At 38.5% G+C, this 25962-nt stretch overlaps 1 protein-coding gene and 1 pseudogene across 1 annotated transcript; one reads left to right on the top strand and one right to left on the bottom strand.

Annotated features, from left to right (window-relative positions):
* The first annotated feature begins 1853 nt into the window (after positions 1 to 1853).
* On the top strand, positions 1854 to 8995 carry PNN (pinin, desmosome associated protein). The gene is made up of 9 exons (XM_004436375.3): positions 1854 to 2017; positions 2658 to 2729; positions 3124 to 3192; positions 3695 to 3767; positions 3883 to 3977; positions 4138 to 4213; positions 5327 to 5482; positions 5560 to 5698; positions 6456 to 8995. Exons 1-9 carry the CDS (start codon positions 1905 to 1907, stop codon positions 7904 to 7906), a joined length of 2244 nt encoding a protein of 747 aa, XP_004436432.1. The 5' UTR covers positions 1854 to 1904; the 3' UTR covers positions 7907 to 8995.
* A 15792-nt stretch (positions 8996 to 24787) lies between these two features.
* LOC101397783 (transcription factor BTF3 pseudogene) lies at positions 24788 to 25336 on the bottom strand (annotated as a pseudogene).
* Positions 25337 to 25962: the final 626 nt, after the last annotated feature.

Here is a 25962-nt window from a genome sequence, read left to right as displayed (position 1 = left end):
AGGAACAGAAGTCCAAGCCCACCAGCAAGGTCAAAGAATAAGGAATTGACCAAGTTACTAAGGTTGATTTCTCAAAGTACAGTAACATGGGGTTCTTATAATATTTTGGAGAATAGAGGGGAAACTAATATTTATTCAGCACCTACTAAATGTTGAATACAGCATCCCACTGATTCTCCCCTATAAAGCAGACTGTGTTAAATTGCCCAGGATCCTACTAACAGATCCTATGGAAGTAGGAATAGATCCCATGTTTTTGGTTAACTCTAAAAGAATTTTCCCTTGGAAACATGGATACACTCGGTGGTTAGGATCCACCAACACCACATTCTCGTGCTTTGTGTACTGCTTACTACACGGGGTTGTAATAAGGATCAATGAGACTATGTATGCTCACAACCAGAATTAGATAATTGTCAACCCTCATCCCTCTTACCCAGCTTTACTTTTTCTTTTTTCTATAGCACTTGATTTCTAACATGCAATGTAATTTACTTAAGTTTATCGTCCGTCTCCACACTCTTCTGCCACCAAGCTCCTTGAGGGCAGAGATCTTTATTGTACATTGATGTATCCAAGTGCCTAGGACAATGCCTGGCACATAGCAGACGCTCAATAAATATTTGTTGAATGAATGAATGAGTATATGAATGATCTTTGCTCCCTGAGGGGCCTACAAACCCCACGGAAGCAGGACCACAGCTATCTTGTTCTAGGCTTTTATCCTTAGAGCCTAGCTTACTGCCTCTACACAGTAGGAGTTTCTAAAGATGGGTGGATGAATTAAAAGCGTAACTGTAACTCCAGTTAAATACAGTTGGCTCGCTAATGCTTGGTGCAAGGAGGATGCTTAGCTGACAGATGGAGGATGAGAACCCGAAGATTATACATAATATCGTTTCTGCGCGGAAATGCTTTCTGGGCTATAATTTGCAAATATATTTCTGGAACAAAACCGGTTCTCACGTTGGCAGCGCAGCTACAGCGGAACCAGAAGCTGGCTGACACTCTCACACACACACATCTAACAACAGTGCCTCTCCCCCAGGCCCCATCTTAAACCAACCAGCTCTAGGCCAAGGGTAGAGGTGTAGGGACTAAGGCCTGTCTCGTCTGTCTCACCACCGCTTTTTTCTTCTAGCACATCCTTGCACAGGGTCTGATTGGACGGTGATTATCGGCTGGCGCGACCTCGCTACAGTTACAGTGTCTCCAGACTCAATGTCCTTATCGGTAATAACAGGCATGTGATTCAAGCTTTTGGTTTGTGAGGGATAAGGCATGTAAAGCGTTTCACACAAAAAACAAAATAACTGTCAGCTATTACGATTAATGACTTTTCCTGTACCTCCATTCTCTGCTTCCCTCTGCTCATCCTGGTTTCACCTAATCGAGGGAAGCCTGCGCCCCGCAACCCCTCTCTGGGCATGCGCACCAACAGAATGGCCGCACCCTGTCCTAATGAAATCATTTACCGGGGAAGAGTGGTAAACAGGCTCCATCCCACCCTGATGTAATCAGAAGGTTAAAAAGGATTTAAGGCACGTCATATCACAGGCTACAAGGGCCGGAAAACTCCGAGCGCCCCGCCAGAAGAGCAAGCCCTGGAGCCCACGTCTCCCACAACCCAGGGACTCTCAGGCCCGCCCCAGCCCTGCGCTGGACGCGGAGCGCAGCCACCCGCAGCTCGCTGGGGAGGGAGGTGACCACCTGGCGGACTTTTCATTGGCCCAGAGTCACGAAGGCCGGCAGGTTCTCCCTCTTCCGGTCGCTGAGTGGTTGAGGCCGAAAAACAACGCTTGTTGTCATTGGCTGAGGCCAGCTGTCAATCCGCTCGCGCCTCGCGGCGCGACCCGGCCAGGCGCGGCCTGTGGAGCAGTCTCGAAGCCTGCTGCGGGGAGAAGATGGCGGTCGCAGTGAGAACTTTGCAGGAGCAGCTGGAAAAGGCCAAAGAGAGCCTAAAGAACGTGGACGAGAATATTCGCAAGCTCACCGGGCGGGATCCGAATGATGTGAGGTAAGGGGCGGACGGACAATGCCGGCTCCGAGGGGCAGCCAACAGGCCGGGGTGAACCGGGAGGGCGGCCGGCCTGAGACGGCTGGAGCGTCGAGGCCTGGGCCGGGGCGGCGGTGGAACCCGGCCTCGGGGAGGGGGCGTCCTAAGGCCCCCGCCGTGGGTCCCCCGGCTCAGCTGTGTGAGGAAGGAGCGCGGGGCCGGGTCGCGCCGGGATGGCTTCCCGGCCTGTGTGGAGCCCGGACCGCCGGTTCCCGCCCTCGGCCTGCAGGCCCGGAACTGCAGCACAAAGCCCCTGCCCCCGCCCTGGCCTGGGCCGCCCCGAGCCCTCCCGGGACGCGGCCCGCCGTCTCGCCGCGGCCTCCTGCCCCACGTGCACCTTCCTTGGGGTTGGCGACATTAGGACCTCGTTAATATGCGGTAGCATCGAGGTGAATATAATTTCTGATAGTGATCTGGGAAAAACAAGGAAGTTAAATAAGATGGTACTTCCTGCCCTCTTTCAAACACGTGGATTCGAAACCGTCTTTTTAGAACTTTTCTGGTTATTTTCTCTTTATGATGAACCGCACCCGTGGAAGTGTTTGGTGCCGTTAGATGTGTGCACATGTGGTTTTTGTACTGATTTGTGAATCTCTTGTAGGCCCATCCAAGCCAGATTGCTGGCCCTTTCTGGTCCTGGTGGAGGTAGAGGACGTGGTAGTTTATTGCTGAGGTAAGGTTTCCTTAGGACTTAATTCGTATACTAAGACTTGGTGCTTACTATACTAAGCTAACCTATTGGTTTAAACAAAACTCGTGTTAGAAACGTTTGTGTTTGTTTTGTTTAAAGCTGTGATCAGGTGTAGCTTTCTGTATAGTTATCCTGGAACTTCATTTACATGCAAAACTAGAGATTGAAGAATATCTTAATGGTGCTAGTTTTCTGTAAACTTAATTTAATTTTGTAGCTTTTAAAAAAATGCTATAAAAGTATCTTGGAGCGAATGCCCATTTAAAGTTGTTTTAATTAGAAGCGTTTTTAAAAGTTTAACTGAATTCTCCTGCTGAATGGAAATATCATTTATCTTAAATTTCAACTGCTTTATGTTGGACTTCTTTAACTGCAGGCGTGGATTCTCAGATAGTGGAGGAGGACCCCCAGCCAAACAGAGAGACCTTGAAGGGGCAGTCAGTAGGTATGTTGGAGGAAAAGATTCTGAAGGTATACTTGTGTGCTCTGTGTTCTGAGGTAGCATACAAATATAAATATTGTTGAATTGAGCTGTGTTAGAATTGAGTAGTATACCATTTCCTGAGTCTGTTCCCTTGGTATTTGACTGGACTGAGAAAGCCAGTATTCCTCAGAACTCAATTTTTCACTAAACGGTAACAGAATTTTACCAAAATAAAGGTCATGAGAAGAATAAAGATTGAGAAAATAGTCAATCTGTGCCACTTTTCTGTCTGGTACTATAAAAATTTAACCAGCTTGAGAAATATATTATAGGAGATCAGTTCGGATTTAGCATTGATGATAACATTTTATCCTTTCACTACCAGAGGAAGGAGTAAAATGGGATTGGAGATGGATAGAATGAGGCTTCTAGAAGTGAGTCCTAGAAAGAGTAGTCATTTGTCCTTGGCATGCACTTAAGTCAAATTCTACAATGGTGGTTTAAATTCTTTTTCCTACATCAGGCTGGGCGGGGAGCGTCGGACTCGGAGAGAATCACGCCAAGAAAGCGACCCAGAGGACGATGATGTTAAGAAGGTAGTTGAGATTAAAAGAACTTCTTTGAGGATGAATATAGTTTTTCACTTTACTACGTTTAAAAGAGTGTCACCCGTGCGCTAGTAAAATTACTGAGATTTCTTTTCTCCTGCAGCCGGCTTTGCAGTCTTCAGTTGTAGCTACCTCCAAAGAGCGCACACGTAGAGACCTTATCCAGGATCAAAATATGGACGAAAAGGGAAAGCAAAGGTATCTTCAGTATCCTTCTGGGGGAAAGAACTGTCAAATAGTGCAATTTTAAGAAAATTCGAGGAATTGTTTAAGTGCCTGTAGTATGTTTCTTTTAGGAAATGGCAGGCTTACATGCAGTGGAACATTGAAATTGAATTTTCTTTTTTCTGTTGTTTAGGAACCGACGAATATTTGGCTTGTTGATGGGCACACTTCAGAAATTTAAACAGGAATCCACTGTTGCTACTGAAAGGGTATTTATGCAGCTTTTCCTTTTCTTCTTTTATTTAAGTTACCAAAGTAGTTGATTACATGTTTTTAAAAAGAGCTGAAGAGCTCTTATAAGACTTCGTTGCCCAAAATGAAGCCAAGGAAAAACTTATAAAACTTCCTGGAGTTGTTGTGTTGTTAACTGGTCTTTTTTTGAGTTGCTGTGAAGTTACTGAGTGAACTTCTCTTTGTAGTGCAAAGAGCCCTGGCCTCTGAGTCAGGAGAACCTGGATTCTGTTCTCAGCTCTGTTACGATCTCATTTCCTGGTCTTGGACAAGTCGCTTTGTTTCTTTAGGCCTGAGAGTGCTTTCTCTCAAATAGGAGAGTTGACCTCAATCATTGTAACTAGTTCAGTAATTCTAATTTTTAAGACTTATTTACACACTCAGAGGCAGTACTTAGCACTCTAGAAGCAAAAGCATAAACATTCCCCGACCTTTACAGTTTATTTAACCGTGTCATCTTTCCAGAAGTTTTTATTTTACTGAAGCTACAAGATTGTGTCCTCGGAGTTGAACACCAAATTATTGCTTCTCAGGGGAGAACTACAGTAGAAAGGAAGATAACAATTTAGTTATAGGGGATTAATAAAATTTTATTTCAGCTTTTGTGTGTTAACTTTACTAGAGAATTGAAAAGGCTTAAAAGCATTTTAGTGTTTGAAGAATAAGTTAGTAGGTTTTTTAAAAAAGAGAGAGTTGACTAGTTTGTTAATTACTTCATTAGGACGTCACTACTGTCAAATTCTTTGATTTGGTATGAGAAATAACTCAAGATTTGATCTATAAAGACAGTGCTCTTCTTTTTTTTTTTCGGTTAATTTATGAAAGAACCTTCACTAAAAGTTATGTTGAAATGGAACAGTTATTGATATTGCTAATGGCCTTAAAATTTAGATTTTGACATGGAAAAGCTTTGGTCCTCATTTCCTGAAAGAGAAATTGCAGTCAGCCTCAAATGCTAAGTGCTAAGTTTGAATTGGCTGGTATCCTGAATTGCAAATTTGAAACAGATGTGCAGATAAATTAGTAAAATCGTAATGTTTCACATAATCCCGATGTGTAGTAAGCTTTTAAAGAATATTATTTATCTTTAGCAAAAGAGGCGCCAGGAAATTGAACAAAAACTTGAAGTGCAGGCAGAAGAAGAAAGAAAGCAGGTTGAAAATGAGAGGAGAGAACTCTTTGAAGAGAGGCGTGCTAAACAGACAGAACTGCGGCTTTTAGAACAGAAGGTTGAGCTTGCGCAGCTGGTGAGTAGTATTTTGGAATTCTAAGATGAGTAATCTTTCATGTTTACAAAAGCCCTGACCTTTTACCTTTTCTTTAGCAAGAAGAATGGAATGAGCATAATGCAAAGATAATTAAATATATAAGAACTAAGACAAAGCCCCATTTGTTCTATATTCCTGGAAGAATGTGTCCAGCTACCCAAAAATTAATAGAAGAGTCACAGAGAAAAATGAATGGTAAGTGTACATGAAGCAGTTCATTGAAATTTTCTTAATGGGTAAGATAACGCACTCACACGTACACATTTGTTTGCTTCCTGTAATTAGTTGTGATTCAATAGTTGATTTTTAAAAAAAAAAGTTATTCTTAGGTGCTAATGTGTTTGGAGTGCAGGAGCATGTGTTTCATGATGGATTTTAACCTGAAACTTAGACTGTAGGCAGTGCTTAATGTATGTGAATTTCTTAAGCATTTGAATGAGGTGGCTTCTTTTCGCTTGATACTCTGAGTAGCAGGATATAAATGCTAATGAAGTAAAGAAAAAGAGTGAACACTGATGTAGTCCATAGAGGGCGCATACGTGGAAGGGTGGACATTGCTAAGATGGTGGTTAGATGATTTATCTCTCCTTGAGATCAGAAAAATTGATGCATGATATACCATAAAACTGATTCTGTTTAAAATAAATTTTATTTTTATCTAGCATGAAGTAAAATAGCAAAAGATCGTACTGTTTTTCTACCAGTTAGATAATGGGATCTAGTTTTGCCTGCTACTAATTTCTTCGTATATAGCTTTCCAGTGGATCTTTGCTTTTGTCATTTTATGTCAACTTGGAATTACTTATTTGCCATAATCAGTCTTTTGTCATCCTCTCTTTACAAAAAGACATAGCGATAAAGCTCAATGACATTTTGTGACCAGGTGTCAAATTGTGACTTTGAATTTTCTTAATGATAGTAAATTTTACACATGTAAATTTTTATTCTTTAGCTTTATTTGAAGGTAGACGCATCGAATTTGCAGAACAAATAAATAAAATGGAGGCTAGGCCTAGAAGACAATCAATGAAGGAAAAAGAGCATCAGGTGGTGCGTAATGAAGAACAGAAGGCGGAGCAAGAAGAGGGTAAGGTGGCTCAGCGAGAGGAAGAGTTGGAGGAGACAGGTAATCAGCACAATGATGTAGAAATAGAGGAAGCAGGAGAGGAAGAGGAAAAGGAAATAGCTGTAGTTCACAGTGATGCAGAGAAAGAACAGGAGGAGGAGGAACAAAAACAGGAAATGGAGGTTAAGATGGAGGAGGAAACTGAAGTGAGGGAAAGTGAGAAGCAGCAGGATAGTCAGCCTGAAGAAGTTATGGATGTACTAGAGATGGTCGAGAGTGTCAAAAATGTCATTGCTGAGCAGGAGGTAATGGAAACCAATCAAGTTGAAAGTGTAGAACCTTCAGAAAATGAAAGTAGCAAAGAATTGGAGCCAGAGATGGAATTTGAAGTTGAGCCAGATAAAGAACGTAAATGTCTTTCTCCTGTGAAAGAGAATGCTAGTGCTCTCGAAATGGAAAATGAGCCTGAGGAAAAAGAAGAGAAAGAATCTGAGCCCCAACCTGAGCCTGTGGCTCAGCCCCAGCTCCTGCCCCTCTCCCTGCCTCAGCCCCAGTCTCAGCCCCAACCCCAGTGCCAGTCCCAGCCCCAGCCCCAACCCCAGTCCCAGCCCCAGCCCCAGCCCCAGGCTCAGTCTCAGCCCCAGCCCCAGCTCCAACTGGTACTCCAGCCCCAGCCTCTCTCTCAGCTTGAGGCTTTGCCATTAGCTGTTTTACAGCCGCCGCCTCAGGTTATTCAGGAGCAAGGGCATTTACTGCCCGAGAGGAAGGAGTTTCCTGTAGAATCTGTAAAGCTCACTGAGGTGACAGTAGAGCCAGTCTTGACAGTGCATCCAGAGAGCAAAAGCAAAACCAAAACCAGGAGCAGAAGTAGAGGTAGAGCTAGAAATAAAACAAGCAAGAGCAGAAGTCGAAGCAGTAGCAGTAGCAGTTCTAGTAGCAGTTCAACCAGTAGCAGCAGTGGCAGCAGCTCCAGCAGTGGCAGCAGTAGTAGTCGGAGTAGTTCCAGTAGCAGTTCCAGTACAAGTGGCAGCAGCAGCAGAGACAGCAGCAGCAGCACTACTAGTAGTAGTGAGAGTAGAAGTCGGAGTAGGGGCCGGGGACATAATAGAGATAGAAAGCACAGAAGGAGTGTGGATCGGAAGCGAAGGGATACTTCAGGACTAGAAAGAAGTCACAAATCTTCAAAAGGTGGTAGTAGTAGAGATACAAAAGGATCAAAGGATAAGAATTCCCGGTCCGACAGAAAAAGGTCTATATCAGAGAGTAGTCGATCAGGCAAAAGATCTTCAAGAAGTGAAAGAGACCGAAAATCAGACAGGAAAGACAAAAGGCGTTAATGGAAGAAGCCAGGCTTTCTTAGCCTATTCTTTGCAGCAGAAGATTTCTTGATGAGTAAAAGGATTACCTTTCCTTGTAAGGAGGATGCTGCCTTAAGAATTGCATGTTGTAAAAAATCTTTTTTGGAAAATACAGACTGTTTGTTTACCAGACATTCTTGTACTTTTTGCATAATTTTGTAAGAGTTATTTATCAAAATTATGTGAGGTTCCAAAATATGTAAAATAATAATAATAAAAAAAGATTAACATCCCTTGTCATCTTTTTTAAATATCCTATACTCTTCAGTAAGAATCTGTATATTTTAATAGGTAAATCTTTAAGTCTGTTCCCTTCTGATTCTGTATCATATGTTGCTTTTGTAGAAATAAATGTGCGTTTTTTTCATTAGTTTTGAGATGTCCTCGTTGACACTTGTATAATAAATATCCTCTTGATATCGTTTTCAGCTTTTATCACTAGATACTGAACGTATTAGAATGTCTGAAAGTTTCCTCACTTTTATTTGCCTTAGACAATTACTTTGAGTTGTCAAAGTCAGATCTTTGCAGCTTTGAGGGGGAACATAATAGTTCTCCTTAAAGTCATTTACTACTTTTTCTAATCTCCCTTGTTATTTTAATCTAAGCATTTCCCCTTGTTTCTCATCTTTAAACCACATATTTGGTAGACAACTTAAAACAGTATGATTTGGTTGGCATTTTCTTCATGATTATGGGAGCATCGTTCTGTTGTCTCCATGGTTACTTGTGTGATAAAGCATATACATCTGTTAAAATAATCACTTCTTTGTAGGGGAGCGAAGTAGAAAAGTATATTCTAAATTTGGTTTTTGAGTTTGTGGTCTTGTCTTAACTTTTGTGTTGGCTCTAACTGAAACATACCAATATGTGTTTTCAAGAATTTTTGTTTAAGTATTGTATGAAAGTTTACAAAATGGAGGAAGTTCATCTACACTTGAATCTGTAAGCAAGATAACACGCAAGTGTACCAAGTGATTAACTTTGTTGTTTTATAAATTTGTATGAATTTGGAGTATCTGTTGCCCATTACTATACATGTGCAAATAAATGTGGCTTAGACTTGTGTGACTGCTTAAGACTAGTACTTGTATTAACTTTTCAATGCTTTATACAAGAGAGCACTTAAATTTCCTTTTTTGAGTTCATTATTTAACATTGACTATAGCTTTAGGCTTGGCTGTGAGTATTCATAATGCCTTCCCTTGACAAGTAAATGGTGACAGTGAAAATGTCAACAGCATTTCTACTGTTCACTCATGTTAAGAAGTGAACATATTAAAAGGGAAAACTTTAAAAAATCCTTTCTTGAAGTAATTATTAAACAGGAAATGAGCAGAACTTCTCAAACTGCAGAGCTAGCTACGCCTGCATCCCTGGGCCAGTTGTTTCCACCAAGAGTCACTTCATCCAAGGATTTTAATACTTTTCAGCATGTAGTACAAATTTTATTTTCCTGTGTGTCATGATGAGGAAAAGGTTCATAAACACTTAAAAGGGGTGACCAGAAACTTAGCCTGGTTCTTAAAAAAAATCTTATTCACTGAATCTAAGTTGTATGCGTTAAGACCCTTTGTACAAATTTAAGTTTTGTTCACTCATTTTTACTGAGGAAAATTTGAACAGTTGTGGTGGTAGAAAAGATGTTAGTTTTGGCTTAAAGCTGAGTTGTTGGGAGTGGTGGTGATGGGGCTGTAACACATGGGGAGAAAAAAAAAAAGATCTTTGGAACATGAGCAATTTTCAATTATCTTAAGCTCTGCTGATGTATAGAAAGAATTCTAATTTTACTATTTTTTAGTGGTATGCATTTAGAATTTGGAAAGTTTCAATTTTAAAATTGAGTTTTTCGGGTTTTTTTTAAATGTTTCCAATTAATGCTTTATCCTTAGAAATGAAGTTTTATGGAATTTATGTTCAGAGAACTACATAATTGTTTCCTTGCAAAGACAGGAATGTTAGAATGTAAAAGCAATGACAGTTTCCTAGGGAAAAGACCTATAGGGGTCCTTGTAGTGGAGGTTACAGATTAGTGTCTATGGAAAATTTAGAAGGTGAAGAGGGATAGGGATAGTGTCTAAGGACTGAAATTAGTTTGAAACTCTGGTAATAATTATCAAAGATATCTAAGGGGCTGTTTAGGAAACACCTTGTTTATTCTAAGATTCCAAGGTTTATACGGCCACAGAAGTTAGAAGATAAATTGATCTTCAATATCTGTCTCCAATGCAGGGCTTATCTGTGCACTACCTTTAGAACTCTTTGGTAACTAAACGTGTATACTCTGGTAATTTGGGCTAAGCAAAACCCACCAAAGCAATAAATTGAGTTTATAAATTAATAAGTTGACATAAATTTTAAAAGAAAGCTATTAAGGATTATATGGTATGGTAATATGGGCCAATGCTGTCTCAATAAGTTACTAAAATGTTTTGGGGTTCAATTAATTTTTTAAAAAATATTTTTTGAAGTCCTTGAATGAAAGAAAGTCTTACCAGTTTAACTTCTTGAGATAATCCTATTAGAATGCTTAGCCCAGAAAACATGTCTATTTACATGGTTGGATTTTTCTACTCTAATAAGTCAATGGGGAAGATTGCAACTTGGTAAAAATAAACCTGAGGCATCTGAAAATTTCTTAGACTTGTCTCACCTAGCATATCTCTTCCCAAAAAAATATGACGTCAAATGCCTGCAATTCTGCTTCCAGTTGCCGTTGTAGTACCCCACTTAAATTTGTAACAACACTACTTGCCTTCACTGTCCCCTTTCCTTGCTTTATTTTCTTCCATAACATTTAGCATTATGTCATATAGGTGTATTGTGCTTTGGTTTATTGTCTACTTCCCACTAGAATGCAAGCTCCATGAGAGCAAGACTTTCTTTTTTCTTTTTTATCCCATTGCTCCATTTCAAATCCCTAGGATAGGTCCTTGTGCATTGTAAACAATACTATCATGAGTAAATTATGACAGGTCCTTAATGTGGCATGTGTGATTTGATCTCTGGCTTATCTTTCCAACTTTAGTTGCCTCTCTTCCAGCACATCCAAATGTGCTTATTTGAAACTGAACCAAGACAGCAAGGAGCTGTTGCGGCTGGAGCAGAGTAAGCAGGAAGAAATGTAGTATAGTTCAGAGAGGTAATAGGGGACCCAGCTTGTCTAGGGCCTTACAGGCCATTTTAAGTCCTTTAGCTTTTCTCTATGGGAAGCAATTAGAGGGTTTGAGTAGAGGTGAAGTGATACAATTTGTTTTAACAGAGTTACTCTGGCTGCTGTGCTAAGACTAAATGAGACTAAGGGCTGAGACAGAAACAGGGAAAAGGCTATTGCGATAATTAGGCAAAATAGAGTGACTTAGGCCAAGGTGGTACCAGTGGAAGTGATCAGATTCTGGATATATTTTGAAGATAGTCCCCCAGGAAGTTGCTGGTGGACTGTATGTGGTATGAGAAGTCAAGGATGACTGAGATTTCACCTGAGCACTAGAATTGCCATTAGCTGAGATGGGAAAGACTAGAGTCAACAGGTTTGGGAATAGTGGAGGTGAGTGGGTCAGGAGCTTAGTTTGAGATTCCTAATAGACATCCAAGTGAAGATGTGAAGTAAAGGAAGTTAGATATCATTTGGGTTCAGGAGACAGTTCTGTACTGGAAATATAAATTTGAGAGTTTTGAGCATATCAATGGTAAGATAACCAAGGAGTGAGGGTAGATGGAGAAGAGGTCTAATGACAGCCCTGCGCATGTCAGCCTGTAAGAGGATGGGGAGGTGAAGAGGAACCAGCAGAAGATACTCGTACAACAAAAGAGAAGGAGCAGCCAGAGAAACAGAAAAACAGGAGTGTAGTGTCTGACAGTAAGAGAAGAAAGTGTTTCAAGGAGGAAGTAGTAATCGTGCAAAGCGATGCTGATAGGTTAATGAAAATGAAGAGTAAGAATTAACCATTGAGGGGCCGGCCCCGTGGCATAGCGGTTAAGTCCACGAGCTCCACTGCTGGGGGCCCGGGTTCGGATCCCAGGTGCGCACCGACACACCACTTGTCAGGCCATGCTGTGGCGCCGTCCCACATAAAGTGAAGGAAGATGGGCACGGATGTTAGCTCAGGGCCAGTCTTCCTCAGCAAAAAGAGGAGGATTGGCATGGATGTTAGCTCAGGGCTGATCTTCCTCACAAAAAAAATAAAATAAAAATAAAAAAAAGAATTAACCATTGGATTTAGCAACATAGGTCATAAATAGGTCATAAACGCCTTTCAATAGAGCAGTTTGAAGAGAGTGGTGGAGGCAAGAGCCTGGAAGGAGAGGACTGGAGAGATGGAGGTGAGCATCACTTCCAGTTATGGTAGTTAAATTGGACCAACCCTCCCACTGAGAAGAACTAGAAAAGCTGTATATATATATAAATCTGAAGCCTTCAGAGAACGGTTAAGGTACTAAAGAATTGTAGGGCCAAGGTCTGACAAAGGAGGAGCCTCAAAGAGGTGCCTGGCACTTGGAGCTGTTTTTCCCCTAGAGCCTATCGTGGAAGAGGCTGTCAAGAAGCTGAAAACAGATCTTTCTACAGAATCAAGGGGCAAGAAGACAAAATTTTGAGTTTAACTTTCACTGTAAAGGGAGGCCCTTTAACCCTCCCACACCCCAGACTTTGGGTTGGAACCCCAAAGTGCTCTAGGAATGAGGATGAACCAGGAATAGACCAGTCTTCAAAGGGACTGAACCCTATTGGATTATGATGGTGTGGGATTGCCGGTGCTTCTGGCCTAACTGCCTGCGCAGGGGCAAAGTTAAATCTTGTAAGAAGATGACATCACCAGAGTCTCAAGTTATCTATGCTATTTTTCATATATGATCAATCAAACATAACTAATACAAGGAGATAAGACCATGTGATCAAAAGACAAGAGACACAATAGACAACAGAGCCACATGGGATCCTGATAATGATGTTATCGGCCCTGGACTTGCTTTTCTTTTCTTTTTTCAGTTTATTTTATTGAGGTCATAATGGTTTATAATATTGTGTAATTTCAGGTGTACATTATTATTTGTCAGTTTCTGTACAGACTGCATCGTGCTCACCACCAATATTCTAATTTTTATCTGTCACCATATATGAGTTTGTCATATACGGCCTTTGTTATGTTGAAGTACTTTCCTTCTATACCCATTTTGTTGAGAGTTTTTATCATAAATGGATGTTGGATCTTGTCATATGCTTTCTCTGCATCTATTGAGATGATCATTTGATTTTTATTCCATATTTTGTTAATGTGGTGTATCACATTGATTGATTTGCAGATGTTGAACCATTCCTGCATCCCTGGTATAAATCCCACCTGATCACGGTGTGTGATCTTTTTAATGTATTGCTGTATTCAGTTTGCCAGTACTTTGTTGAGGATTTTTGCATCATGTTCATCAGTGATATTGGCCTGTAATTTTCCTTCTTTGTGTTGTCCTTGTCTGGTTTTGGTATTAGGGTGATGTTGGCCTCATAGAATGAGTTAGGAAGCATTCCATCTTCTTCAATTTTTTGTAATAGTTTGAGAAGGATAGGTATTAAATCTTCTTTGAATGTTTGGTAGAATTCTCCAGAGAAGCCATCTGGTCCTGGACTTTTATTTTTTGGCAGGTTTTTGATTACTGTTTCAATTTGTTTACTTGTGATTGGTGTATTCAGATTTTCTATTTCTTCTTGATCCAGTTTTAGGAGGTTGTATGAGTCTAAGAATTTATCCATTTCTTCTGGGTTATCCAATTTGTTGGCTTATAGTTTTTCATAGTATTCTCATAATCCTTTTTATTTCTGTGGTATCCTGTGTAATTTCTCCTCTTTCATTTCTAATTTTATTTATTTGAGCCTTCTCTCTTTTCTTAGTGAGTCTGGCTAAGGGTTTGCCAATTTTGTTTATCTTCTCGAAAAACCAGCTCTTAGTTTCATTGATCCTTTCTACTGTTTTTTTTTTGTTGTTTCAGTTTCATTTATTTCTGCTCTAATTTCTATTATTTCCCACCTTCTGCTGATTTTGGGCTTTGTTTGTTCTTCTTTTTCTAGTTCTGTTGGGTGTAGTTTCAGATCACTTATTGAGATTTTTCTAGTTTGTTGTGATGGGCCTGTATTGCTATGAATTTCCCTCTTAGAACCACTTTTGCCACATCCAGATAAGTGGTGGTATTTTCATTTTCATTTGTCTCCAGGTATTTTTTGATTTCCCCTTTGATTGCTTCATTGATCCAATGGTTGTTCAGTAGCATGTTTAGTCTCCACATATTTGTGACTTTCCCAGTTTTTTTCTTGTAGTTGATTTCTAGTTTCATAGCATTGTGGTCAGAAAAGATGCTTGATATGATTTCAGTCTTCTTAAATTTATTGAGGCTTGCCTTGTTTCCCAGCATATGGTCTGTCTTTGAGAATGTTCCATGTGCACTTGAGAAGAATGTGTATTCTGCTGGTTTTGGATGGAATCTTCTGTATATATCTAGTAAGTCCATCTGGTCTAGTTTTTCATTTAAGTCCACTATTTTCTTTTTGACTGTCTGTCTGGATGATCTATCCATTGGTGTAAGTGGGGTATTGAGGTCCCCTACTATTATTGTGTTGCTGTTAATTTCTCCCTTTGGGTCTGTTAATAGTTGCTTTATATAGTTTGGTGCTCCTGCCTTATTTGCATATATATTCATAAGTGTTATGTCCTCTTGGTGGAATGTCCCTTTTATCATTATATACTGCCCCTCATTGTCTTCCACTGCCTTTTGTATCTATTTTTTTTTTTTGAGGAAGATTGGCCCTGCACTAACATCTGTTGCCAATCTTCCTCTTTTTCTTTTTCCCTCCCCAAAGCCCAGTACATAGTTGTATGTCATAGTTGTAGAGTTGTAGCTCTTCTATATGGGATGTCGCTTCAGCATGGCTTGATGAGCAGTGAGTAGGTCCGTGCCCAGGATCCGAACCTGTGAACCCCGGGCCGCTGAAGCGAAACATACGAAGTTAACCGCTACACCACCAGGCCGGCCCTGCCTTTTTCATCTTGAAGTCTGCTATCTCTGATATAAGTATGGCAACACCTGCTTTCTTTTGCTTGACATTTGCTTGGAGTATCGTCTTCCATGCCTTCACTCTGAGCCTGTGTTTGTCTTTAGAGCTAAGATGTGTTTCCTGGAGGCAGCATATTGTTGGGTCTTGTTTTTTAATCCATCCCCCACTCTGTCTTTTGACTGGAGAGTTCAATCCATTTACATTTAGAGTGATTATTGATATATGAGGGCTTAGTTTTGCCATTTTATCTTTTGTTTTCTGGTTGTTCTATATTTCCCTTGTTTCTCTTCCCTTGTATTTCTGACTGCCAGTTCAATTTGGTTGTATTCTGTGATGGTTTTCTCTTTGTTTATGATTTGTGTCTCTGCTCTGGTTTTTTGTTTAGTGGTTACCATGAGGTTTGAATAAAAGATCTCGTAGATGAGATAGTCCATTTTCTGATAGCCTCTTATCTCCATTAGCCTAAGCCAGTTCCATCCTTTTCCTCTTCCCTGTCTAAATTATTGTCATCACAAATTATTCTGTTTTGTGAGTATGTGGTTAAAATAAAGTGTTTATAGTTATTTTGGATGCTTTCCTTCCCTTTATCTTTTATGTTATAATTAAGTGTTTGCTAACCTGTTCTAATAGAGAGCTGTGATTTTCTGGTTTTATCTGTCTATTTATCTCCTTGCTCAAGTCTTTGTAAACCTTCGCCTTTTTGTTTCAGGTATGAGGGCATCCTTCATCATTTCTTGTGAGGAAGGTCTAGTGGCAATGAACTCCCTCAGCTTTTGTTTATCTGGGAAAGCTTTTATTTCTCCACCATATCTAAAGGATAGTTTTGCTGGATAGAGTATTCTTGGCTAGAAGTTTTTATCTTTCAGTATTTTTAATATATCATTCCATTTTCTCCTGGCCTGTACGGTTTCTGCTGAGAAATCCTCTGAAAGCCTGATAGGAGTTCCTTTGTAGATTATTCTCTTGTGCCTTGCTGCCTTTACTATTTTTTCTTTGTCCTGGACTTTTGCCAGTTTTACTATTATATGCCTTGGAGAAGGTCTTTTTGCTTTGATGTAATTATGAGTTCTATTGGCTTTATATACTTGTAAGTCCAGTTCCTTCCCCAGGTTTGGAAAGTTCTCAGCTATTATTTCTTTGAAATAAGCTCTCTGCTTCTTTCTCCCTCTGGAATACCTATAATCCTTAGGTTGCATTTCCTAATTGAGTCGAATATTTCTCAAAGAATTTATTCTTTTTTTTTTAAGCCTTGGTTCTCTCTCCTCCTCCACCTGAAGAATTTCTATATTTCTGTCCTCTAAATGACCATTTCTGTCCTCCATAATGTCAGCTCTATTTTTTTAAGGATTCTAGATTGTTATTTATCTCATACATTGTGTTCTTCATCTCCAGAGTTTCTGTTTGTTTTTTCTTTTTAGAGTTTCAATCTCTTTTGTGAAGAATTCCTTCTGCTCATTATACTGCTGGTGAGAGAGTAAATTTGTATAACCACTTTAGAAAACTGGCAATATCTGCTGAAATGCATTTCTGCATATCCTATATCCAAGCAATTTATTCCTGGGTATTTATCCAAAGAAAAGTATGCACTGTTCACCAATATGTACATAATGATGTACATAATGTCTCTAGCAGCATTATTTATAGACACTTCAATCTTCAAATAACCCAAACATTCCTCAACAGTAGAATGGATAAATTGTGGCATATTCATGCCATGGAATGCTGTTCACCAAGGAAAATAAATGAACTACATCTACATGCATCAACATGGATACCTCCCACAACCACAATATTCAGCAAAAGAAGCCAGGAACAAAAGAATACATATATGATTCCATTGACACAAATCTCAAAAACTAATTTATGGTTTTAGAAATTAATCTATGGTGTGAGAAATTGGGACAGTGGTTGTCTTTGGGGAAAATGGAGAGGTTAATGATTGAAAGGGGGCATGAAGGAAACTTCTATATTGCTGGCAAAGTTCTGTTTCTTCACCTGGGTAATGGTTACACTTTGTGGGAATCCACTGAGTTATATACTTAGGACTTGTGTACATTTCTGTACCTTTGCTATACTTAGGGCCATCTCAATCATGCTTATAGATTATTATTACTTCTAAATCAGCCCAAACAAGTTAGTCTCTCAATATATCAGTGTTAACAATCCAAGTTTATATTTTGAGTTATTCAGAAAACATTTATTGAAAGCCTATTTGCTAAGAAAAGAAAGTCATTTTGGGCATTAGATATTGAATAGTAGTCCTTGTCTTCTATTACTGAGAGAATAAACTTTAAGCTGATTTCTTTTACTCTGATCATAGTCTTTCATTCTACAAATATTTATTGAGCATCTGCTATGTGCCAGTTGTGCAAATAGGAGTTGGGAATTGAGTGGTGACAAAAAGGAAGCCATTAATTTCAACATTTTCAAAGGAAAAAGCCAAGATAAAATTATTTCCTATAATATGTTAAGCTAAAAAGGATCTGATTTTTCCCCCCTGAATTTCATACCTTCAGATAGATCACATAGACCTCACTGCTTCCTAGAGAATATAGTCAAGATTCAGACATTTATAATACATCATGGTTTTAGCTTCCAAAGATTTTTCACAATTTTCCCACAACAAGAATATTTACCAAAACTAAGATTCTAATGGTTGCATCATGGATCAATATCCTATGAGGTGATAACTGTTCATTTAATAAACAAATAAGTACTTAGAATGAGAAATATCGTATGCTGGGCAATTTTGGAAAAAGTCTATCTTTACTTTATCCAAGTTTTTACAATTTAATATGATATTTATTTCTTTTACATTAATGCATTGTGAAATGTAACTACAAAAAGGTGAAATGGTCAACATCTGTGTCACCACCACGTGAGTTAAGATATAGAACATTGATGGTAATTTAGCAGCATTTTGTATGTCCCTTCTCCGTCAGATCCTTCTCCCAAGGACTTGTGGTAATCATTGCTTTTCTTTATAATTTTAATATTTATGCATGCATCCCTAAAAATATATCTTAAAAATATCACTTAAATTTGTCTGATTTTTTATTTTATATAAATGAAACCGTATATACTACATGTGTTTGTGACTTGCTTCTGTTGCTTAACTGTGTTTGTAAGAATCGTCTGTTGTAATCAATCCTTTGCATTGCTGTATAGTGTTCCATTATATGTATATACACATATATATGAAAATAATTTATTCTCTTCCTTTTTGCTGATGATCCTTTGAGTTCTTTCCAGTTTGTGGCTGTTACAAAAAATATTGTTTATAAATATTCTTGTACATCTCCTGCTGCATATGTGCAAGAGTTTCTCTAGGATAAATATCCCAGGAGTGACATTGTTAGGTTACTGGCAATGTTCAACTTTACCAGGTATTGCCAAACGGTTTCCAAAGTGATAGTGTTCATTTACACTTCAACCGTCAGTGCATGGATGTTCCTGTTACTCTACTTTTTACGTTTTTGTTAGTATCTTGTAGTTCGAATTTGAATTTCCAAGATTACTAATGCGTTCAAGCATATTTTCATATGCTTATTATTGGCAATTAGGACTTATTTTTTTGTGAAGTGCCTGTTTCTTGCCCATTTTTCTATTGGGTTGTGTATTTTTTATTTATTAGTAGGAGTTCCACATGTATTCCAGATACTAGTCCTTTGTTGGTTATATTTATCACAAATATTTTCTCCCGGAATTTCTTAATTTTCACATAGTCAAAGCTATAAATAATTTACATCTTAAGAAATCTTTTCCTACCCTGAATTTGTGTACATATTCTCCTATATTTCATTCTCAGAGCTTTATATATTTGCATTTCATATTTAAGTCTTTAAATACTTAGGGTTGAATTTTACATATGGTATAAGGAATCCAATTTCTTTCCTTTTTTCTTTTTTTAAACAGATGGATTACCAGTTTTTCCATTACCAATTATTGAAAAAGCCTTTCTAATTGAGTATGTTTCTGGGTTCTCCACTCAGTTCCCAGGGTCTATTTGTCTATTCCTGAAACCAGTACTACCCTGATTTCACTACTTAATCTTCACAATAAGTGATATCTGGTAGGGAAATCCTCTCCTTCTTATTCCTTTAAAGTAGGTTCTTGGCTACTCTTGGCCTTTGCACTACTATGTAAATTTTAAACTCGGCTTGTTAAAAATAACTTGGGACTCTGATTCAGACTGCATTGCCTAGATAGATCTGTGCTGTCCATGTGACTGTTGAGCACTTGAAATGGTGGCTAGGGGCCGGCCCCGTGGCTTGGCAGTTGAGTGCACGCACTGTGCTGCTGGCGGCCCGGGTTCGGATCCCGGGTGCGCACTGACGCACCGCTCCTCTGGCCATGCTGGGGCCGCGTCCCACATACGGCAACTAGAAGGATGTGCAGCTATGACAGACAACTATCTGCTGGGGCTTTGGGGGAAAAATAAATAAATAAAAAATCTTTAAAAAAAAAAAAAAAAGAAATGGTGGCTAGTCTGAATTGAGATGTGCTGTATGTATGATACACACCAGATTCCAAAGACATTGTATGACAAAAAGAATAAAATACTTTAATAATATCTTTTTATATTGATTGTATCTTGAAATGATAATATTTTGGCTATATCGGATAAATAAAATGCATTATTAAAACTAATTTTACCTGTTTCTTTTTGTTAATGTGGCTAGTTAACAAAATTAAATCACATCTGTGGTTCACATTATATTTCTATAGGACAGCACTGCTATAGGTCAGTTTGGGAAGCATCAACACCTTTACAATATGGAGTATTCCAAACTATGAACATGGCTTATCTCCATTTATCCAGGTTTCCTTTAAAGCCTTTCCCATAAAGATCTTATACATCTTTTGTTAGATTTATTCCTAGATACCTGACTCATACGTGGATAAACAGTTAGATGACACTTTTATTGTGAAGAACACACAGACAAGTATATAAAACAGACTATATACAACTCAGTGAATTATCACAATGCTAACACCTGTGTAATCACCCAGGTCAAGAACTAGAACATTGCCAGGACCCAAGAAGCCCCTCTGATATCCCCTTCCAATGATTTCTTTCTCCTCCCTCCCTCAGAGGTAACCACTGTTAAAGTAATCAAACAAGGAAGTCTTAGACTGAGTGGCTCTAATGCTTGGCAGCCTACTAAACAAATGAAAACCTAAGCCAGAGTAAATTCCTATAAATGCCTTAAGGTTAAGAAATTGAAACCTAAAACAATCAATCACAAACAGCCAACCAGGCTTTCCCAAATAAGGCAATTGCTTAAGCTATAGCCAATCAAGTAATTTCCTTGCTTTGCTTCCTGGCTGCTCTATAAAAGCCTTTCTCCTAGTTCCTAGTGGAGCATTCCTAACCATTTTCAGTTTGGCACTGCCCTACTCGAATCAGTTTCTCAAATAAACTCTCCAAACTTTAATGTACCTGAATTTATCTTTTAACACCACTATCCTGACTTTATGGTAATCGCTTTCTTGATTTCCTTCATAGTTTTAAAAATGATGCATGCATCTTAAACACTATGGTTTATTTTTTCTCCTGTTTTTTAATCTTTACACAAGTGCAATCATAATGTGTGTATTTTTTGGTATTTGACTTCTTTTGCCCAACATTATGTTTCTGTGACTCGTTCATATTTTTGTATGTCACTGTAGATATCTCTCAGCAGTATATGGATATTGAGATTGTTTTAAATTTGGGGGTTTTACAGATAATTCTGCTATAGAACATTCTTTAGGTAAATGTGCATAGATATACAGTATACTTAAGAGTGAAATTGCTAGATCAAAAGTTTTATATGTATATATAAGTTTTATATATATATATATAGAGAGAGAGAGAGAGAGAGAGAGCACTTTAGCAGATAACACCTAACAGTTCTTCAAGATCATTGTACCATTTTACGTTTCACTAGCAGTATGTAAAATTCCCCATTGCTCCGTATACCTGCTAACACTTGGTATTGTCAGTTTTTCTAATTTTAGCCATTGTGGTTGCGATATAATTATATCTCTTTGTGTTGTTTTGTGTGTGTGTGTGTGTGTGTGTGTGTGAGGAAGATTAGCCCTGAGCTAACATCTGTTGCCAATCCTCCTCTTTTTGCTAAGGAACATTGGCCCTGGGCTAACATCCATGCCCATCTTCTTCTGTTTTATACGGGATGCCACCACAGCATGGCTTGCCTGAAGCCATGCCTTGACTGAAGCTTGACTTGAAGCTGTGCCTCGGTCCACGCCCAGGATTGGAACCCACAAACCCCAGGCCGTCGAAGCGGAGTGCGCGCATTTAACTGCTATGCCATGGGGCCAGCCCCTCATTGTGGTTTTAATTTGCATTTTCTAGATGATTAATATGGTTAGCTATGTTTTCCTATTTTTTTTTTAACCCTTTAGTTATCCTCTTTGGGGACCCTCTGTCTTTTTGATTTTGAGAGTTCTGTATATATTATGGAAATGAGTCCTTTGTTGAATATATGCATTGCAAATATCTTCTCCCACTTTGTCACTTGGCTTTTCTCTTTTTAAGTGGTATTTTTTGATTAGGAGGATTTCTTGATTATAATGTAGTTCAGTTTATCAATTTTTTTATGGTTAATACTTATGTGTCCTGTTTAAAATGTCTCTCCTTATTTCAAGGTCAAGAAGATAGTCTCCTATTTTATCTTCTGAAAGCTTTATTATCTTACTTTTCACATGTAACTCTATCATTTCCTGGAATTGTTTTTTGTGTATGGTGTGAGTCAGGGGTTGTCTTGTTTCTTTTTCCCATCTGAATGTCAAATTGCCCAATGTCGATTATTGAAAAGACTGTGCCTTCCACACTGCTCCGCTACCAACTTTCTCCTATATCAAGTATCCATATATGCATGGTTCTCTTTCTAGCCTCTCTAGTCTATTCCATTGGCCTATTATTCTATCCTTGAGCCAATGCCACTGTCTTAATACTGTAGCTTCATATTAAGTCTTAATATCAAGTAAAGCAGATTCTCCCACCTTGCTTTACTTGACTCTCCTGGCTAATCTTGCCCATCTGCATTTTCATATAAATTTTAGAGTCAGCCTTTGAATATCCATGAAAAAATTAAGATTTTTATTTGAATTTCTTTAAATCTATGGATCAATTTGAGAATTGACCCCTATAAAATATTGAGTCTTCTAATCCATGAATGTGGCATATTGTTAGAAATCAGGATAAAGGTTATTGCCTATTTTATGTTTTATATAAGTGGATTCTTTTATATTTGTTCAACATTAAGTTTGTGAGATTCATTAATTTTGCCGCTTGTAACTAGGTTTTTTTTTTTTATTGCTGTGTATTACTCCATTGTGTGAATATCCCACAATTTATCTATCCACTCTTTGTTGATGGGCATTTGTGTGGTTTCCACATAGTTTGAGGCCAATACAAACAGTACTGCTATCAACATACTTGTTCATGTCTTTTGATGAACGTATGTACCCATTTCTTGTGGTGTTTATAGACCGCCTGATTTTTAAGCTAAAATGGAAAGCGCTGTGCCTGACTTCTTCCTCTTCTGGTCCAAGAATTCACACCATCAACTTTATCATGCATAAAATGCTTATTTCTCCTAAGCGATATTTTTCTGGATCTCATTTCTTTTCCTTTGGTTCTTGTCTCAGGTTAATATGTGAGTTGTTTGGTATTTTTCCTTGCAAAAACTCTTTCATCTCATCTCCTGCCTCTAATTTAACGAAAAGGTTCCTTGTTTTCTCATAAATACCTTTAAGAAGATTTTCTTTTTACGTTTTACCCAGGTATTTTGGATGTTTTCAGTGGGATAGTTGGCCTAGATATCTAGCTTCTCATATTACTGGAAATATAATTCGATATAATTCAACACCTATTTATTAAGCACTTACTATATATCAGGCTGTCTTCTAGGTTTAGGGATATAGCACTGAAAAAACAGACAAAATCTCTGCCACATGGGACTTAACGTTCTTAACAAATATCTCTTCAAATATTTCTTCTGTCCCATTCTCTCTGTTCTCCTTGTTTTCACCTTAAACATATGTTAGGCCTCAGTCTTTCCTCAGTATCTTTGCACGTATCTTTCACATCTCTATGTCTTTCCATCCTAAATTCTGGATAATTTCTTCAGATAAATCTTCTAGTTCATTAATTCTTGTCATGGAATCACACATGTTTTCCCCCCTTGATGAAACAACTTAATTTATAAAGACAAGTATTCAAGCCACTGTTATTTTATTGTGTTTGTATATACATATATATGAGCACACATGTGCACACACACATACAATGTCATTTAAAAATCCAATTAAAAATACTTAAATGATGTATGAATATGTATTCTTGCTCATGATAAGAGCTGTTCCTGGAGAACGTTACCCAAGCTGGACGTGCTTGTGTACCGCGCGCACAGTAGGCTCATTGGCAGCCGCTACTCCTGAGGTTTTGCTTGTGCGTGTCGTAGGTTTGGCTACAACTATGCGTTTCTTCTGGTTGACTCCAAGTTCACAAAACATTTCATGTATCTTGTTAAAAATTTTTTCACTTTGAAAATAAACATGTTTTCTCAGATATCATCAATTTAAATATGGCAAACAAGGAATAAAGAATTGAGTACAGTGTGTCAATGTATCCAAACAGAAGAATTCACTTAATCCCTGTCTCTCATGCAGTTAAAATATTTTTTGCTATGTAATGACTTTGGTGACATTAAAAAAACAGCCAAAATCATAGGAAATGCCTGTGAATTTATCATCCAGCTTAGGAAATAAAATGTGACAAATATTGTGAAAGCCCCCTACGTGTTCTGCTTTCCTCTTGCCCGATCACCCAGAGTCAAGTTTTAAGTTTTTAGTTAAGTTCTCTCAAGTCTTTTGAGCATATTAAGATCTATCTCTTTGTAATGTCTTTTAGTAAGGGCAGTTTTCTCAACTTGCCTGTTATTTTGTGACCCAAAATTAATTCATCTTAATGCTTAACCAAATTTTCTCCACTATTGTGCGAGCTTCCCCTTATTCTCAGGCAGTTTTGAAACTGGCTTTGAGTAAGTTATATACACAACACTGATGGGTCCATGAGACATTTGAAGCATATTGGAAAATTATACAAATTTACACTCCTACCAACCATAGATGAGATTGCCTTCTCCCCACATCCTTACTGGTGCTGAGTTTTGTCAACTATATTCTCATTTTTGCAATCGCTTAAACAAAAATCTTGTTTTGATTTCGATTTCTTTAACAAAGAATCAAACATTTTCGAGTATGTTTATAATTTGGATTTTGTTTTACATTTAATTTTGAATTTACCTGAAATGTATTTAGTTGTTAAAAAAAAGAGGTAGAAATCAACTTCTTTTTTTTCAAGTTGCTATTAGTTTTCGGAATATAGTTTATTGAATAACCTTTGTCTTCCTCCCTATATTGAAATGCAATCATATGGCAAATTACCGTATGTTCTTGGGTCTATTTATGGACTGTAGTCTCTTCAACTGAGTGCTGTATTGTGTTACTTAAAGTTGTTTTATAGTAGGTTTTAATATCTAGTGTGCTAAATCCTCTCCCAGTTATGTTTTGTTGTTTTTTTTTTTTTTACTAGGCAAAGAACTTTATTAACCTTTGTTTCAAACTTGATTCCCAGGCTGCTTTGGCTTAATTAGTTGCACAGAATGAATTCCCTATAAGCAAAACTGAAAGGAACCGCGGTGTCCAAGGGGCTTGGACTTAAAAATATTAAAGATCTAGATTTTATCAGATCCATGAACAAAGTTTTAAAAAGCAGCCATAACGTAAAATAGCTCTCAGTAACTTCTTCAAGTTTTATCTTCTTCAGAAGTTGACTCAATTCCGTTTGCTTCATTCTCGGAAGCCTCATCAAAATTCTCCACGGGGTCTGGAGCTTCCTCCTCCTCCTCCTCTCCAGTGGCAAATGGGCCTTTTCCGTCCACAGATTATGTGGGCAGAGCTGCAGCCTGTCTCCTCAAACTAGCCAGACTGTCTGCGCCCAGCTGGTTTTAGATGCTGAGTAGGTTTCTGTCAGCAGCTTGGTCAGCACGGCCTATAATACTGGAAATGTTGGCCGCCAGAGACGCCTGAACTTCAGTGTTGTCAAAGTGCACACCGTCCCTTGGTTTGTAAACGGGTTCACCTCTTCAGAACCAGATATTGTTTACCCTGAACTTTCTCTAAGTTCTTTAAGGAGAACTGAAGTTTTTTTTTATCGTTTGCTGTAGCTTCTATGAACCACCTTCTTTCTGCGGGCAGTTCCTTTCCCACCAATGTGCACTTCTGTCTGCAGTTTAACAAGTTTCTCCTGGTTCATGATAGTTTCTTTCATCTTGGAGCAGAAATGGGGCCGTGCTGGCGACTAGGGGGGACGCTCAGAGAGTTTTAGGCAGACCAGTTGGGATTAGGGTCACACATGTGAGGATGACCCCAATAATGCTTCTTTTCCAAATTTCCCAAAATATACTTACATATATATTTATTTTTAATTTTTAAAAAATATATATATATATTTTTTTGGTGAGGAAGATTAGCCCTGAGCTAACATCTGTGCCCATCTTCCTCCATTTTGTATGTGGGATGCCACCACATCATGGCTTGATGAGCAATGTGTAGGTCTGTGCCTTGGATTCTAACCTGCAAACCCTGGGCTGCTGAAGCAGAGTGTGCAAACTTAAGCACTACGCCACTGGGCCAGCCCACATATTTATTTTTAATGAAAACTTTAGAATCACTTTTTAAGTTCCCCAAAATGTTGTAATTTTGATCATGATTGCATTAACTTTATAGTTTAGGAATTATCAGCATCTTTATTTTTTTTTTTTTAATTTTATTTATTTATTTTTCCCCCAAAGCCCCAGTAGATAGTTGTATGTCATAGCTGCACATCCTTCTAGTTGCTGTATGTGGGACACGGCCTCAACATGGCCGGAGAATTGGTGTGTTGGTGCGCGCCCGGGATCGAACCCCGGGCCGCCAGCAG

Source organism: Ceratotherium simum, chromosome 3, assembly GCF_057802395.1.
Source record: "Ceratotherium simum simum isolate JZ-2026a chromosome 3, ASM5780239v1, whole genome shotgun sequence".
Classification (NCBI taxonomy): Eukaryota; Metazoa; Chordata; class Mammalia; order Perissodactyla; family Rhinocerotidae; genus Ceratotherium; species Ceratotherium simum.
This window is presented reverse-complemented; position numbering and strand designations above follow the sequence as displayed.